Here is a 15331-nt window from a genome sequence, read left to right as displayed (position 1 = left end):
TGCGGGCGGATCGCGGATCCCGGACCCCGGAACCCGGACCCCGGTCGCCCAATCCCCCAGCGGGCGGACCCCGCTCCCCCAATCCCCCTGCGGGCGGATCGCGGATCCCGGACCCCGGAACCCGGACCCCGGTCGCCCAATCCCCCAGCGGGCGGACCCCGGATCCCCGGATCCCCCAATCCCCCAGCGGGCGGACCCCGGATCCCCGGATCCCCCAATCCCCCAGCGGGCGGACCCCGGATCCCCGCTCCCCCAATCCCCCAGCGGGCGGACCCCGGATCCTCCAATCCCCCAGCGGGCGGACCCCGGTCCCCCAATCCCCCAGCGGGCGGACCCCGGATCCCCGCTCCCCCAATCCCCCAGCGGGCGGACCCCGGATCCTCCAATCCCCCAGCGGGCGGACCCCGGTCCCCCAATCCCCCAGCGGGCGGAGGCCGCTCCCCCAATCCCCCAGCGGGCGGACCCCGCTACCCCAATCCCCCAGCGGGCGGACCCCGCTCCCCCAATCCCCCAGCGGGCGGACCCCGCTCCCCCAATCCCCCAGCCGGCGGATCGCGGATCCCGGACCCTGGAACCCGGACCCCGCTCCCCCAATCCCCCAGCGGGCGGACCCCGCTTCCCCAATCCCCCTGCGGGCGGATCGTGGATCCCGGAACCCGGACCCCCAATCCCCCAGCGGGCGGACCCCGATCCCAGTCACTTTACATCAAAGCTTCCAGAAGCCACCCGAACAACAGAAGAGGAGTTTCTAGGAACTGCGCGGCCCCGCGACGAACCCGCTCTCTTCAATTCACCGGCGCGCTCCCAGCAACAGGCGGGTGCTCGTGCGTCGGGTTCGAGCCCGCGGCACTGAGCCCCGCCCCTTCTGGTGATTGGCAGCCCCGGAGCACGTGACGCAGCCGTGGGGCTGCGGGTCACGTGGGGTGGCGATGGCGAGCGGGCGGCTGCGGTGCTGCTGCTGCTGCGGGGAGAGAGAGGGCCGGAGCCCGGAGGAGCTGGTGAGCGGGGGAAGGGGTGCAGACAGGGCAGTCTCACTGCTAGCTTTACTGGGTTCACCACAGACTTCGGGCTCAGTTCCGCCCCTCTTCCCCGCTCAGTGAACGGCTCCCGGAACATTTCCTGGTTGCCTCAGCCACTCACCCCGCCCGGGACCCTCATGCCTGCTCCCCCTCCATGTCTCTCACCTTTGCTGCCTCCCACCAAATTGATCTTCCAACTCTCGTTCCATTTTAAAATTGATTTCCCTTGCACCTGTTTCTTCTCCACCCAGCTCCTACCATTGTCTTGATTGTGGCTCTTCGTCTGTGGGGAGCATCATTGGCATTGTCCTTACTGCACCACCCAACCCCCCAACAACCCCCATAGCACTGAAACTTGGCTGATTTCCTCCCCGCTGTAGTTCAGGGGTACTGACCTACTGTACTTTCACCCCTCTTTATACCTATGCAGGGTAAGGTTAGTTAATTGAGTGGAGACTTGGAATTGTCCTGCTTGGTATGGCTTTGTGCCATCCTAAACCATACATTTATTTACTGAATCCTCTACATAGGTAGTGGTGTGTCGGTCATCTTTTCAGAAGGCATTCAGTGAGGTGCCACACAAGATTAGAGCTTCTGAGCTGAAATGTTAGCATGGAATTGAGGATTGAATCCCAAACAGGAAATGAAGAGTAAGACTGAATGTCCTTTTCAGGGTGGCAGGATGTAACAAATGAAGTATTGTAAGGGCCAGTGCTTGGATCTCAGCTATTTACAGCCTGTATCAATGACTTGGATGAGGAGACCAAATGTAGTTACCCATGTTTGCTAATGATGCAAAACTAGGTAGAAAAGTAAGCTGCGAGGAAGGCTGTAAAGGAATATAGTTTGTTAAGTGATCAGGCAAGAAAGTGACAGGTGGAGTATGATGTAAAGTGTGAAGTTGTTCATTTTGATAGGAAGAATGGAAAAGCAGGACATTTTTTTAAAAGGCAGAGGCTTTCATTGTGCAATGAAGGCTCACTAGATTGATTCCTGGAAGGAGAAAACTGACCTATGAGGAGAGATTTGAGTAGGATGGGCCTATGTTCTCTGATGTTTAGAAGAATGAGAGGTGATCTCATTGAAACATATACCTAATATTTTGAGTTTGACAGGGTACAATACTGGGAGGCTATTTCCCCTGGCTGGAGAGTCTAGCACTAGGCCCATCATCTCCAGATAAGGGATTAGAAATTTTAGACTGAGATTAAGAGAAATTCCTTCACTCAGAGGATTGTGAATCTTTTGAATTCTCTATCCTAGAGAGCTGTGAATGCTCAATTGATGAGTATATTCCTAACTGATCAATGGGTTTTTAGCCACTAAAGGATTCAAAGGATATGGGGATAGGGTAGGAGAGTGGAGTTGATGTAGAAGTTCAAATCTGATCTTACTGAATAGTGAAGCAGGCTCAAGGGGTTCTTATTTCTTATGTTCTCATTTGTGTTTCTTCCCATGCTTTTTCCTAAGGCACAAATGAAACTCTGAGTGAGACCACATCCAATGTGATGTCCATCATTAACTGTGGTAACTCCTCGGGAGCTTGAGGGAAGAGATCAATGGGGAATGCACCCAACTTTCCTGAGCTCGATAACAAGGAATGTTCGTGGGCTCAGTGATGGGATGGTGATTGTTGCAGGAGACTGACAGATCAGTATTGTAATATTTCTAAATGTTAGGGCGGAAGGGGAAGGTTTTGAAAGTTACGACTGATCAGAAAGATGGAGTTGTATCAGAAGGTTACAGCCCTTGGTCAGGAGGTGGTTTAAGGGTTACAGCAGATTGATCATGAGATTGCAGTTTGTGCCCTGATTGATGACATATAGTGAAAATTTCCTGTGTGTTTATATTCTTGACTGACTATAATTTGGCCACTGACCATGATGCTGCAATGATTCTGAATGAAGTGAAGAGAAAAAGACCAGTTAGTATTAGAGTGTCATTTTGAGGGGTGAGTTGTGAACCATTCAGCTCCTTGTGCCTGTTCAGTTAGATCGTGGCTGATCTGTACTTTAACTCCATTTTACCCACCTTTTCCCCATATCCTTTGATACCCTTAACAAAAATCTTTCAAACTCCAGCTAGAAAATTCCAGTTGACTCCCAGCATTACATGGATGATGCGTTTCATGGGGTTAGTGCAATGGTGGGGAGGGGAAGTGCATTCTATTATGTCAACTACTCAACTTCTGTAAAAGCCCTTATTCCTGTAATTGCTGTCATCAGTATTTATCAATTTATGTCAGGCCTTTTGAGAAGAGAAAGCAAAGCTAATACTTGTGGTTATTAGGCTTTTGATTGGTATCTAACTGAACTGGAATTAATGCAAAATTCTGTGTTTGTTACAGACTATTCTGGGAGAGACACATGAGGAAGAGGATGAAATTTTGCCACGGAAAGACTATGAGGTACGTAAGTGAACAGGGGAAGTGTGCACATTCAACCTTTATTTGTCCCTGTGTGCTGCACACTGACATTTAATTGTCTGGGAGGGAGGGAACTGGGCTGCAGGGAGATCACTTATTTTCTTCTGTTCCTCATTTTTGAGTTTCCCAGCCCACACCATCACCAACTGGAAGCTCAGGCAGCCTGATGGCTTCCACGTTTTGTGCAATGCAATTCTGCTCGAGAGATTTTTGAGGTACCATTAGGCCACACTAGTGTTTGTTCAAAGACTAAGTGATTTAATGGTTTAATAAAGCTCAAATCAGCTGGCAGCTTCCTCTTTGTTCAACAGCTGTTCTTTCAAACTCTCGCTGTCCCTATCTTATACCCAAGGGATATGCTCTGGAACATGCTGCCTCGAATAGATTAGTTGCTCTTTGTTAAATCTGCTGGTGTACAATATATCAAGCTTAATTTGGAAAAACTCCTTAAACCTGTGCGTTTACGTTTATAATAATTTTATTTCTTCATGGGATGTGAACATCTCTGGCAAGGCCAGCATTTGTTACAAACTCCTAATTGCCCTGGATATTGATGAAAGTGCTGTGTGTGACTAATATTACTGCAGATTTTGAAGACAGGCTTTCTTGTGGCTGGAAGTTGCTTTAAGGGCCATACAGGTACCACATTACAGCAATAGTAAATCAAAATAAATTGTATTTTTATAATGTGCAACAATGTAACTCAGAAATAGAGAATTCAGAATTTGAGAGAGAGAGTTATAGTCTGGAATCTAATAAAGGGGTTTGGGTGTTTATATATTGAATGGTGGATACACAGGCTGGAACCTAATCGAGGGATTTTGGTGGTTTATGTAGGTGATGCATAATTTGGGGGTACGGTACCTATGGGTCATGTTACTGGACCAGTAATCCAGAGGCTTGGACTAATAACCCAGAGACATGAAATCAAATCTCACCATGACAGCTGGAAAATTTAAATTCAATTAAATAAACCTGGAATAAAAATTGAGCATCAATAATGGTGACCATAAAACTACTGGATTGTCATAAAAATCCACCTGGTTCACTAATCTCCTTAAGGGAAGGAAATCTGTCGTCCTTTCCTGGTCTGGCCTAAATGTGACTTCAGACCTATAGCAATGTGAGCAACTGCTCCTAATGAATACATTCAACAGATTCGTGGTTCAACCAACAAGCAATTTATAAATAATCTTGAATCCCAAGATTAAATCAAGATTTTTAAGTGAATTGTTGCTTTTTATATTATGTGTAATGTTGGTGATTATATTGTATTCCGGTATTTTGATTCAGATTTGTGTCAGTCCTGGTGCTAGCAGTGGTTTGCTATCTGATTTTTAATTACTCCAGTTGGAATCCTCACTGCAAGTTTCATGACTGTAGTTCAATGACAGCACAGTTACAGTGGATTCCGGGTTTGTTCTGCATCTGTTAGAATCCCTCTTTGAGTAATGTTCTCTTTGTGGTGTGCCTGATGGTTTCTCTCTTCCTGGCAGAGTTTGGATTATGATAAGTGCATCAATGAGCCTTACTTGGAGGTGCTGGAAACGCTGGATAACAAGGTACATTGAGAAAAACTGCTGTTACACTTTTCCTGCTTTCTCCCCTGAACCTCTTTTGCTCCAGGAAGAATAACCTCAGCTTCTTGTAGCTAAATTTCCTCATCATTGGAACCATTCAGCTAAATCTCCTCTGCACCTCTCAAGAACATTCATATCCTTCCTAAAATGTGGTGACTGGAATTGGAAGCAATTCTAGTTGTGGCCTAACCAGAGCTTAAAAAAAGTTCAGCATAATTTTTCTGCTTTATTTTACCTCTATTTATGAAGCCCAAGATCCCATATGCTTTGCTAACTACTCTCTCAATATGTCCTGCCACCTTCAAAGATGTATGCACATGAACCCCAAGATCTCTACCCCACAAATTCTTTAGAACTGTGCCATACTTCTCAGTATTAAATTCTAACTGCCATCTGTCAGCTCATTCTGCTAACCTATCTGTGTCCCAATATCATTGGCAAATTTTGAAATTTTACTCTACATTCCAATATCCCAGTCATTTACATCAAAAAAAAGCAGTGGTCCGAGCATTGACCCTTGGGGAACACCATTGTCTACAATCCTCCACTCTGAAAATCAACCATTTACTGTTATACTCAGTTTTTTTTCCTTAAGTCAATTTTTTTGTCCAATTGGACATCGACCCTTCTATTCCATCAGCATCAGTTTTGGTAACTAGCCTTTTATGTGGTCCTTTGTCAAATTCTTTCTTAGAATTCAAATAGGCAACATCCAATGCACTGCTTTCAACTTTCTTTGCTACCTCATAAAAAAGCTTAGTCAGATTAATGTTATGATCCCAGCTGGACCAGCTTGATAGATCCAAACTCTTAATTTGTTTGTTTAGATATGTGGAGAGTAGCTACTAAAGAGTCATAGGAGTCAGCTGATGAACTTTTAACAAAACAATAAAACATTCATTCAACAAGAAAATATGAACTATATTACAACACTCCTTCACCCACAACTATACCTTTACAGATTTGTAAGGATAACACAAGTTATAAAAGCTATCTTATACTTTAATTTTTACAGTAAATACACAGTCCATGTAAACCTAAGGCACCCTGTGGTCAGACACACCACATTCTAAAACCAAGTGATAGATGCCACCTCAAGCAGATGCTATGGATCTCTCCTCAGCTCCCCCCAGGCACTTATCAAACCATGAGCCAACTGATCTCACTGCACACCGTCTTTCACACGAGGGTTTCCAATCTCCACTCCAAGGCGTTGCCTTGGAATTGACTCCCAAACCGATGCTTTCTCTCAGATGCCTTCTGCAAGGGTTCACCTCCAGGGTTTTGAAATCTCTTTCCGATGTTCATCTTTCCTGGGTCACCACATGCATTCAAGTTGTCTTCCACACGCGCACACTCATCAACTCAGCCATCAACAGTACACCTTTGCTTCACATGCCCATAGCAAAGAGTTACAGACCTTCAGTCGTCTCACCTCTTGCAAGCTGTCCTCGCTTTAAATCTGTTTTCTGCAGCTTTTGTCTCTTTAAATCTGAAGTATTAGAGCCTTTCTCTCTGCCCCTCACTCTTAACTTCACTTAGGACCTTTTCAAGGTCCCTGTCCTTCCTTTGACTAGAAGGTCTTCTTTGGACTTCCCCTCTTCCACTCCCCTGGATTTTTTGGGGTTTTTCTTTAGCTTGGGACTGGCTACCTGTCCCCTTTGCTCCAATCTCTCCTGGCAGCAACTTCAAAACCAGCTGAACTCCACAGCTTCCAAATCAAAACTGCTGTTTCTCTTGTGTGTATGTCTGTGGGAGGGACCTGCCTCTCGGGGCCCCCTGTTGCTTGGCAATAGCCCAATTCTTCTACTCTTGTGTTTGCTTAACTCCTTAAGTCGTAAACTCTCATTAGAAATGCAAGGACCGTTTAAAGTGAAACTAAAACTCTATTTGACCTTTCTTAACACACACATACTGAAATACAAATCAAACATAAACTTTAAAGCTAAAACTCATTCCTAACACCCAAAAAATACAAATAGAACTTCTTTCCTAGTGCCTGTTGATCTTTTTGGTTGATTATCGTTTCTAAAACCTTATCCAGCTCTTGATGTTAAACTGACGGTCCTGTAGTTACTAGGAATGCCGTTGTATACTTTCTTGAACAAGCGTGTCACATTTGGTACTTTCTAATCCTACAGCACCTGCCCGCCCCACATTTAGGGAAGATTAGGACAAGCCCTTCTGTACTCCACTTCCCTTTGCAACCTGGGGTGCAAGCCATCAGGACCAGGTGACTTGCCACGCTTAAGCATAGACAGCCTTTCTTGTGCATTCTGCCTGTCAATATTCACCCATTGATTACCTTTACCATCTCTGCTTCTGCCGATATTTTTTCATCATCCTCTTCCTTAGTGAATATCAGTACAAAGTACTCATTAAGTATTCTAGCCTTGCCCTCCACCTCTGAGCGTATATCACATCCTTTATCCCTAAGGGGCCAACACTGCCTCTTACTACCCACTTACTATTTACATTCTGGTAGAAAATTTTTGTCAATTGTCATTCAGTTCTCATTTTCTCTCTTTGCCAGTCTTATTTTCCTCTTCACTTCCCCTCTCAGCTTACTGTATTTGGCCTGGTTCTCGCAGAAGAATTCACATGATATGCACCATACATTCTTTTCTTTTGTTTCATCATATTCTCCATCTTCCTCATCATTCAAGGAGCCCTAGCTTTGGTTCCCTTCCTCTTGATGGAATGCACCTGCCTGTGTCTGATGCACCACTTCCATAAAAATCACCCAATGTTCCACTACAGTTTTTCTTGTCAAAACTTTGGCTTCTTATTGTCCTGGCTAAACCTCCCTCTCAATGCATTGAAGTTAGCCCTCTTCCTGTTTAGAAGTTCTACCTTAGATTTTTCCTTGCTCTTTTCCATTACTCATCTAAAATTTATGGTGCAAAGATCACTTTTAGCCAAATGTTCTCGCACAAACACTCAATTCGCTTGGCCCAACTCATTCCCTATCACCAGATCCAGCAATGCTTCCTTCCTAGTTGGATGCAGAACATACTGTTCAAGGAGGTTCCTTCCACTCCTTTCCCTTTTCTCTCACATTATCCCAATCAATATTTCGGTAATTAAAGTTCCCTGCTATCAGCAGTCTATAGTTCTTGCACATCTTTGTTATTTGCCTGCAGATTTGAACCTTGCTCTTTCACTTTTTTCTTCTCAACTCTAATCAGATGGATTCTGTCCTTGCCCCATTTTTATTTTCTGATTACTATATTATATATTTATTTTGTTGAATGTTAAGTGCCCAATCCTCACCATTTTTAGCAACGTTTTCATGATTGCCACTATTCTGGAAAAATAATTTTTAAAAATTCTAGAAATTTTTCATAATTCTTAAAGTTTCTAAAAAGTTTTTAGAACAAAAATTAACTTAAATTTACTAATTAACCATTTGACAGCACACCACAAATGTAAAATTATATTTTTAGGGCCAGTTCTGTTAATACTTTTATTAATCATATCACTGTTTAAAAACCTAGTAACACCTGATTGAACAAGGTATAAGCTTCTTTGGAGTTTCTAACAGTGATGTTGGAGTGGGAAAGTTGCAGTTCTCAGTGATCTCCTGATAGCTGCCTCTGGTGGGTGGACGACAGTGCAGCCTGTGTGGGTCCTGAGTGACGACCCACAATTTCAGGAATTCCACACAAATTTGTACATGCTCAAAATCGTGAAGTTGCATTCAGTTTCAGAGGGTTAATAACAAAGAATGTTGACAGTTCAACATTAGCCCCGCACCTCCACCCCACCCCCTGCCACAAAATCCAGACCAGGTTTGCTGTCATTATTTTCCTATTTTAAATTCCTGTGCTCCAAATTAGAACCTCTATAAATAGTGCTGGTCTTGACTTTGAGGGAGCACTCTTGCAACTGATTCAGAAAGTCATGCTTTCAAGCCCCACACTTGAACGACAAGTACAAAATTTAGGCTGACACTCTGGTACCAAGGAAATGTGTTATTTAGATGTGAAGTCATACCAAGGCCCTTTTGCCATTTGAGGTGGACAGCTAATCCCATCTTGCTAGATAAGAGCACGGGAACTCTCCTTTATCCTAGTCAACCTTTACCACTAAACGAATGCCACAAAATAATGATTATTTGGTCTCATTACTGTTTGTGGGATCTTGCAGATTTAAAATTTGCATTTTTTTCCCTGCAATAGTGACTGAAAGTTCTTCACTGACCATGAAGTGCTTTAGGACCTCCTGAGGTTGTGAAGATTGTTATATAAATGGTGTTTGTTTTTCTGCATCCTGTAATTGTGTGAACTGGATGCTGATGGCAGTGTACTATTTTTCTGCAACTCAGTGAGAAGAAGGTTTACCATCTTTTCTTCATAGCTGAAAGTATATAATCTGCATTTAGAATGTAGTCTGATTAGACATGTAAGGCATCTAATTTCCCAAGGAGCATCCAGTCAGTTGTGTTAAAGGAATATTTAGACTAGGAACAGGAGGAGCCTATCTGCCCCTCAAGCCTCTTCTGCCATTCAGTTAGATCATGGGTGATCTGTATGTTAACTCTATTTACCCCCCTTGGTTCTTTAACCCTTAATACCCTTGTCTAACAAAAATCTATCAATTTGAGTTTTGAAATTGAAATCCATTGACTCGCACCCAGGGCTTAACAGCTCTTTGGTGGAGACAGTTCAAGATTTCCACTACCCTTTATGTGAACATGTGCTTTTTGACATCACCCTTTTAGTATTGTGATTGAATTAAATATTACCAAATTAACCAAAGCAAAACTAAGCGGTAAATCTTCAAGAAGAATTCTGAAGAAGAGTCATAAGGACTCGAAATGTTAACTTTTTTTCTCCACAGATGCTGTTAGACCTGCTGAGTGTTTCCAGCATTTTCTGTTTTTGTTTCAAAACTAAGCAGTGTTGGAAACACTCAGCAGGTTAGTCAGTATCCATGGAGAGAAAAGATAGATTAACATTTCAGGTACAAAGCCCTTGATGCACACCTGGAACATTAACTGTTTCTCCTTCCACAGATGTCACTGACTTGCTGAGTATTTTGAGCATTTTTTGTTATTGCTTTCAGACTAAAATTAGACAAAAATGCTTCATTTTTGTCATAACCAAATCCACACCAATCCAACCCCTGTGGTTAACTCTGCTTTCAGTTTGTTTTGCTTGCTATGTGTGACTGCTGTGATTAACTTTTGTTTCATTTAAACAGAGAGTTGGGAGATACGAGTTGGTGAAATGGATCCTAGTATTTTGTATCGGTGTCTGCACTGGTTTGGTGAGTGAGTTCTTGGTCACACTGTGCAAATATGTGCTTTATATAAGATAAGAGCAAGCCAATCACAGGCAGTTTGTCACTTTTCCTGGGAAATCAGTATCTCTGATGAATGGAGTGCCTTACTTTCTCAATGTTGGCCAACTGATTTTGATCTCCCGATATGAAAGGGCGAATGGCATTGCTGTGGCATGGTTCAGAAATGAGTGGGCTCTGAGCCACTAACCCTAGGTAATGTTCACAGTCATTAGCCTCATCCTTCCATACTTCACAACTGTGAATGTTCTGGGCAGGAATAGCCCTTGTTGGTTGTGGGGTGATTTGTCCCCCGTCTGGGTACTTGTGCTATCATTGTTCCCCTCTGGGAGTGCCGAATTCTTGTGTAGTTCACATCATTATTCGTTATTTATTGTTTCTACAGATTATTGGTTGTTATGTTTGTTGTGACTTTTAAGATTTTTGCCCTTATTTGCAGATCCCTCCATGGCCTCTCTCCTTCTATCTTTGGAACCACCTCAACAGCCCTTAGATTTCTGCACTCCTCCAACTCTGCTCTCTTGCACATCCCCTATTTTAATGGTTCCACTATTGGCGACCATGCCTTCAGTTGCCGAGACCCTAATCTCTGGAATCTCCTCCCTAATACTCTCTGCATTTCCTCCTTGAAATGCTCCTTACATCCCATCTCTTGACCAAGTTTTTGGTGATCTGTCCTAATGCAGCTTGGTTTCAAGTTTTGTTTGTTAATGCTGCAGTGCTTTCAGACTTTACACTGCAATAAAGGTGCTGTATAAATGCAGATTGTTCTATATTAATGTAAATGAAGCAGGTAAATTGAGATCAGCTGCTAATTCAGTTGCTAACATTCCCATTTGGACAGTGATCATCGAAGAATATGTCACACCAGGTCTTGTTCCTCAGCCCCAAGCAGGTGTAAATGTGTGTTACATTTGAATATTGGACTTGCTTTGCTGTTCATTCATGGACCCAGTTGGATCATTTTATTATAAAAGCAAAAAACTGCGGATGCTGGAAATCCGAAACAAAAATACCTGGAAAAACTCAGCAGGTCTAAAAACCTAAAGACCTGCTGAGTTTTTCCAGATATTTTCTGATCATTTTATTGACTGGTTAAGATAGAGATCTGACACAGCCTGAGTCCTACTGTTTGAATGAATTCCCACTGAAAAGTTGTGTTTATGTTTGGATTTAAACTGAATCTCTCCACAGCTGAGGGTGGCTTTGAGGCCTCTCCCCAGTGTCACAGTGAGATAGTGCGACTTCCATGTTCAGCGCTTGTTACCTGAACCCCTGTGGTGCACTCGGTAATGTGGCTGGCTTGTGGGTGTGCACATGATCCTGACAAATAATTTGCATTTATATCGCACCTTATCATGCCTATCAAATGTTGGGAAACCTCTCAAAATGCTTCGTGTACAGTGAATTACTTTGAAGTGCAGGTGAATATGGCAACACATAGCAAGATTCCATAAACAATAATGAGTTGAATGACCAATTAATTTGTTCTTGATGATGTTGATTAAGGGAGGAATCTGAAGGACTGTCTGGAATTTTCAATATTTACTTGAAGAGTTTGCTTCACCTGAAAGAGAGCATCTCTAACCATGCAACCTTCCCTTGTAACTGCAGTGGAGTGTCAGCATAGATTCTGTGATCAAGTATTGTAGTGGGGCTTGAACCCATGGCCTTCTGACTCTTGCAGGAGCGCTACAAACTACACCATGCTGACACAGCGTTTCTTTAAAAGTACAAAGACTCGGGTATTCAGAGACAGCTAATAAACTGCCAGCCACAGCTTGTGATTAGGTTACACTAACTTCTAATGAATGATTGTTTGACTCTGCTCTTTTCAGGTTGGTCTTTTCATCGATTACTTTGTTCATCTCTTCTCAGACCTCAAATACCAAATCATTGAGAAATGTATCCTTTTACTTGCAGTCGTGTCAGAAAACGACTCACGGGGAGTGCCTGTGTCTATGTCTGTGAATATAGATTGACAGATAGCCAGGAAGAAGTTACAGGCTAGAATCTAACCCAGTTGTGCCTTTATCCAAGCTGTTCCATTGGCATCTAATTGACAATGTAGAAAATTGCCTGGTATGCCCTGTCCATAAAAAGTAGGATAAATTACTGTCCCGTCACCCTACCCTAAATCACCAAGCAGCAATGTGAAGGAAAGGGTTGCCAACAATGCTATCAAATGGCACTTAGTTACGAGTAATCTGCTTGCTGATGCTCAGTTTGTGTTCCATCAGGACCACGCTGCTCTAGATCTCATTTCAGTCTTGGTCCAAACATGGGCAAAAGAGCTGGAGTTGAGAGTGACTGTTTTTGACACTAAGGTAGCATTTGACCAAGTGTGTCACTAAAGAGCTCTTGTAAAACTGAGGCCAATGGGTATCAGGGAAAACTCTTAAGCAGTCAGAGCTATATGAACTTGCATTTATATTATATCTTTAACATAAAATGTCTCAAGGTACTTCACAAGGGCATTATAAAACAAAACATGACACCAAGTTACATAAGGAATATTAGGGCAGATGACCCAAAATTTGGTCAAAGAGCTAGATTAAAGGAAGAAAGTGAGGTAGCGAGGCCGAGAGGTGAATGGAGAGAATGCCAGAGCTTAGAGCTCAGGCAGCTGTAGGCATAGACACCAGTGGCAGAGCAATTAAAATTGGGGATAGACAGGTGACCAGAATTAGATGAGAGCAGATATCTTGGAAAATTGTGAGGCTGGAAGAGATTAGAGGGGTTGGGGAGAGGGCAAGGTCATGGACAAGAATTGAAAACAAGAAGCACACGAATGATGGGTCAGTGGGATTTGGTGCGAGTTACGACAGAGGCAACAGAGTTTTGGATGACCTCAAGTTTGCAGAGGCCATGAGTGTGTTAGAATAGGCTAGAGGTAACAAAGACATGGATGAAGGTTTCAGAAGCAGATGAGCTGAGATGGGACAAAATCAGACGATGTTACAAGAAATAGGTAGTCTTAGTGATGGCGTAGATATGTGGTTGGAAGCTCATCTCTCTCAAATTTGAGACTGAGGTTGTGAACAGTCTGTTTCAGACTCAGACAGTTGCCAAGGAGAGGGATGGAGATGGTGGCTAGGGAGTGGAATTTGTGGTGGGGACTGAAGGCAGTGGGATTTGAGGAAATTTCTGCATGTCCAGTACTGGATGTCAAGCAAGCAGACTGACAACTTAGAGACAGTGGTGGGGTTGAAAGAAGTGCTGGTGAGGTAGAGTTGGGTGGTGTGTGTATTTTCGGATGATGTCTCCGAAGGTGAGAAATAGGAGGATGCCAAGAATAGATCCTTGGGGTACATCAGAGGTAACTGCAGGTGAAGAAAGAGAAATCATTGCACGTAATTCTCTTGTTGAATCAGGTGAGTGAAGTCCCGCTGTGCTGGACAACTGTAGTGAGGTAATGGAGGAGGATGGAGCAAAAGAAAGATGGTTGTGGTCATTGAAGGCCAATCATCTCAGCCCCAGGACATTGCTGCAGGACTTCTTCAGGGTAGTGTCCTAGGTCCAACAATTTTCAATGTTTCATCAATGACCTTCCCTCTATGATAAAGTCAGAGATAGGGATGTTTGCTGGTGATTGCAGTGTTCAACTCCATTCGTAGTCCCTCATAAAATGTAATGAAATGAAGATGAGTAGATGGAATTGAGATACAGATCAGCCATGACTAATTGAGTGGCTGCAACGCAGACTCAGTTGAATGGCCTACTTATGTTCCCTTCACATTGGTTGGTATTGCCATCACTGAGGCCTCAATCAACATCCTAGGCGTCATTGATTATAAGCTGGACGAACCACATAAATGGAGTGGCTACTACAGCAGGTCAGAGATTGGGTATTCTGTGACTAGTGGCTTATTTCCTGACTCCCCAAAGCCTCTTCCACCTACCAAAAAGGCACAAATCAAGAGTGTGATCCAGTGCTTTTCACTTGTCTGCATGAGTGCAGCAACAACACTCCAAGTTTGACGCCATCCAGGACAAAGCAGTCCATTTGGTTGGCACTCTCTTACCAGCTTCATTATCCACTGCCTCCACTAATGCTATGTGGCTACAATGTGTACGATCTATAGGATGCACTGGAACAGCTCGCCAAGATTTCTTCCACAGCACCTTCCAAATCAACTGATCCTACAATGCAGAAGGATTAGGGCAACATGGGAACACCACTGTCTCAAAATGCCCAACCAAGTTGTGCATCATGCTGACCTTGCCAGCAATGCCCATGTCCTAAGGATCAATTAATTAAAAAGTGTGAATTGTGAAACAGAGGGTGGGATTATTTCCCCTCCCCACGATGAAAGTGCTGGGAATTGCCCTTGAAGATCTATTCCTCCTGACCATTTTCCTCACTTGTCCCTTATTTCCTGCCAATTCTACTTAGTTATTTTTCTAAAGTTTTTGAATTCTTCTAATGTAGCAGCCCTGATTACTATCCCCCTGCAGCCCCCATGCTCTGGTTTTAGTGGTGGGTTTATTTGCATTACAGTGTTCATAGAGGAAACCTGTGACTCTGAATGCATTTTGACAGTATCTGTGTTGTGTATTTTCCCTGATTTCATGCCTTGCAGCGGTGGAGGATTGCAGTGAGAGGGGCTGTCTCGCACTTTCCCTCCTCGAACTCCTTGCATTCAACATGGGTTTCGTCTTCCTGGCCAGCCTATTTGTCCTGATTGAGGTAAGAATTACAAGTGCATTTCCACCACATTTGGCTTGCCTTAAGTTTTACATCAAAAATAACAACTACTAAGGCAAGCAGCTGTGATGCTCAGTGCCTTGTGCCCACTGGTGTGTCTCTGGATTATGGGGCAGCACATAACGCTATCTGCTGCTCAGCCCATGGACTGCTGACAGCAATTGCACATCGTCATCTCCCTGCATAAAAGCTTAAAAGGAATTTTATGTGGTCTCTGCAGGGACCAGGCTGGTTGTTACTATGTTAACGGTCTATGTTCTGTTCTTGCTGTCATCATTCAGCAAGGGCTGGGGAG

The 15331-nt window shown here is 43.7% G+C and overlaps 2 protein-coding genes across 2 annotated transcripts in view; one reads left to right on the top strand and one right to left on the bottom strand.

Annotated features, from left to right (window-relative positions):
- The window catches only part of mthfr (methylenetetrahydrofolate reductase (NAD(P)H)), a 30072-nt gene extending 29237 nt beyond the window's left edge, over positions 1-835 (bottom strand). The window contains exon 1 of the mRNA XM_078557985.1: positions 706-835. The gene's annotated coding sequence lies outside the window, so the exon portion shown is untranslated. The remainder of the gene's footprint in view (positions 1-705) is intronic.
- A 61-nt stretch (positions 836-896) lies between these two features.
- The window catches only part of clcn6 (chloride channel 6), a 47938-nt gene continuing 33503 nt past the window's right edge, over positions 897-15331 (top strand). Inside the window, exons 1-6 of the mRNA XM_078557984.1 lie at positions 897-998; positions 3367-3426; positions 4941-5006; positions 10230-10295; positions 12167-12233; positions 14912-15018. Of these exons, the coding sequence (XP_078414110.1) occupies positions 930-998; positions 3367-3426; positions 4941-5006; positions 10230-10295; positions 12167-12233; positions 14912-15018 (435 nt within the window). The 5' untranslated portion in view covers positions 897-929. The remainder of the gene's footprint in view (positions 999-3366; positions 3427-4940; positions 5007-10229; positions 10296-12166; positions 12234-14911; positions 15019-15331) is intronic.

The sequence above is a fragment of the Cetorhinus maximus genome, chromosome 15 (assembly GCF_964194155.1).
Source record: "Cetorhinus maximus chromosome 15, sCetMax3.hap1.1, whole genome shotgun sequence".
In the NCBI taxonomy this organism is placed as follows: domain Eukaryota; kingdom Metazoa; phylum Chordata; class Chondrichthyes; order Lamniformes; family Cetorhinidae; genus Cetorhinus; species Cetorhinus maximus.
Note: the sequence above shows the minus strand (reverse complement) of the source record. Positions and strands in the feature narration are given on the sequence as shown.